This window comes from Calidris pugnax, unplaced genomic scaffold (genome assembly GCF_001431845.1).
Source record: "Calidris pugnax isolate Ruff unplaced genomic scaffold, ASM143184v1 scaffold1482, whole genome shotgun sequence".
Taxonomy (NCBI): Eukaryota; Metazoa; Chordata; class Aves; order Charadriiformes; family Scolopacidae; genus Calidris; species Calidris pugnax.
The window spans coordinates 25,140-26,422 of NW_015091977.1; the positions used below are offsets into that span (position 1 = coordinate 25,140).

Sequence of the window (1,283 nt, forward strand, 5' to 3'; positions counted from 1 at the left end):
TGCTTGGCCAGGGGGGTGAAGTTGTACCAGTGCTGGACTGGGAAGGCCTCGAAGGCGCCGTCGGGGCACTGGGTGAAGATGTAGTAGGAGGCGTTTTCCGTGACACCCCCCTTCTTCACCCCCTTGTACCTGACGAGGGGACAGCGGGCACTGAGGGGGGGGGACACACACCCCAAACACTCCCCTCCCCGGGCCCATCTTTGTCCCGGCATCATCCTCATCCCATCCCAGTCCCTCCCATCCCAGTCCATCTGCTCCCATCCTATCCCACCCTAATCCCTAGTTGATCCCAGTCTTTCCCATCCCATCCCATTCCATCCCATCCGCACCCCAATCTGGGACATGTCCCCAGCACCTTCCCTTGAGATCTGGGGGGTCCCCTGGGACTTTGGGGTGTCCTCTGGGTCTCTGGGATGTGTCCCCAGCACCTTCCCCTGGGTTCTGGGGGCACCCCTGGGACTTTGGGGTGTCCCCTGGGTCTCTGGGATGTGTCCCCAGCACCTTCCCCTGGGTTCTGGGGGGACCCCTGGGACTTTGAGGTGTCCCCTGGGGCTCTGGGGGATCCCCTGGGGCTCCTTGAGGTGGCTCCAGCACCTTTCCCTGAGACCTGGAGGGATCCCTGGGACTTTGGGGTGTCCCCTGGGGCTCTCCCCATCCCAGTTGATCCCATCCCTATCCCAGTCCATCCCATCCCAGTCCACCTGCTCCCATCCTATCCCATCCTAGTCCACAGTTGATCCCAGTCCATCCCATCCCTTTCCATCTCAGTCCATCCTATCCCCATCCCATCCCAGTCCATCTGCTCCCATCCTATCCCCATCCTAGTCCCCAGTCGATCCCAGTTCATCACATCCCACTCCATTCCATCCCATCCCAGTCCCTCCCATCGTGTCCTCTGGGTCTCTGGGATGTGTCCCCAGCACCTTCCCCTGGGTTCTGGGGGCACCCCTGGGACTTTGGGGTGTCCCCTGGGTCTCTGGGATGTGTCCCCAGCACCTTCCCCTGGGTTCTGGGGGGACCCCTGGGACTTTGAGGTGTCCCCTGGGGCTCTGGGGGATCCCCTGGGGCTCCTTGAGGTGGCTCCAGCACCTTTCCCTGAGACCTGGAGGGATCCCTGGGACTTTGGGGTGTCCCCTGGGGCTCTGGGGGGTCCCCACTGTCCCCACGTCCCCTCCAGCTCTGGGACACCCCCCTCCAGCTCCAGGACGTCCTTCCACCTTGTGCTCCCCAGCTCTGGGACGTGTCCCCCCCAGCTCCAGGACGTGTCCCCCCAACTCCAGCCC

The 1,283-nt window shown here is 63.5% G+C and overlaps 1 protein-coding gene across 1 annotated transcript in view; it reads right to left on the reverse strand.

The window, feature by feature from the left end:
• GTF2F1 (general transcription factor IIF subunit 1) overlaps window positions 1-129 on the reverse strand; it is a gene marked incomplete at its 5' end in the record, with an annotated part of 4,563 nt that extends 4,434 nt beyond the window's left edge. The window contains one exon of the mRNA XM_014962176.1: window positions 28-129. Within this exon, the coding sequence (XP_014817662.1) occupies window positions 28-129 (102 nt within the window). The remainder of the gene's footprint in view (window positions 1-27) is intronic.
• Window positions 130-1,283: the final 1,154 nt, after the last annotated feature.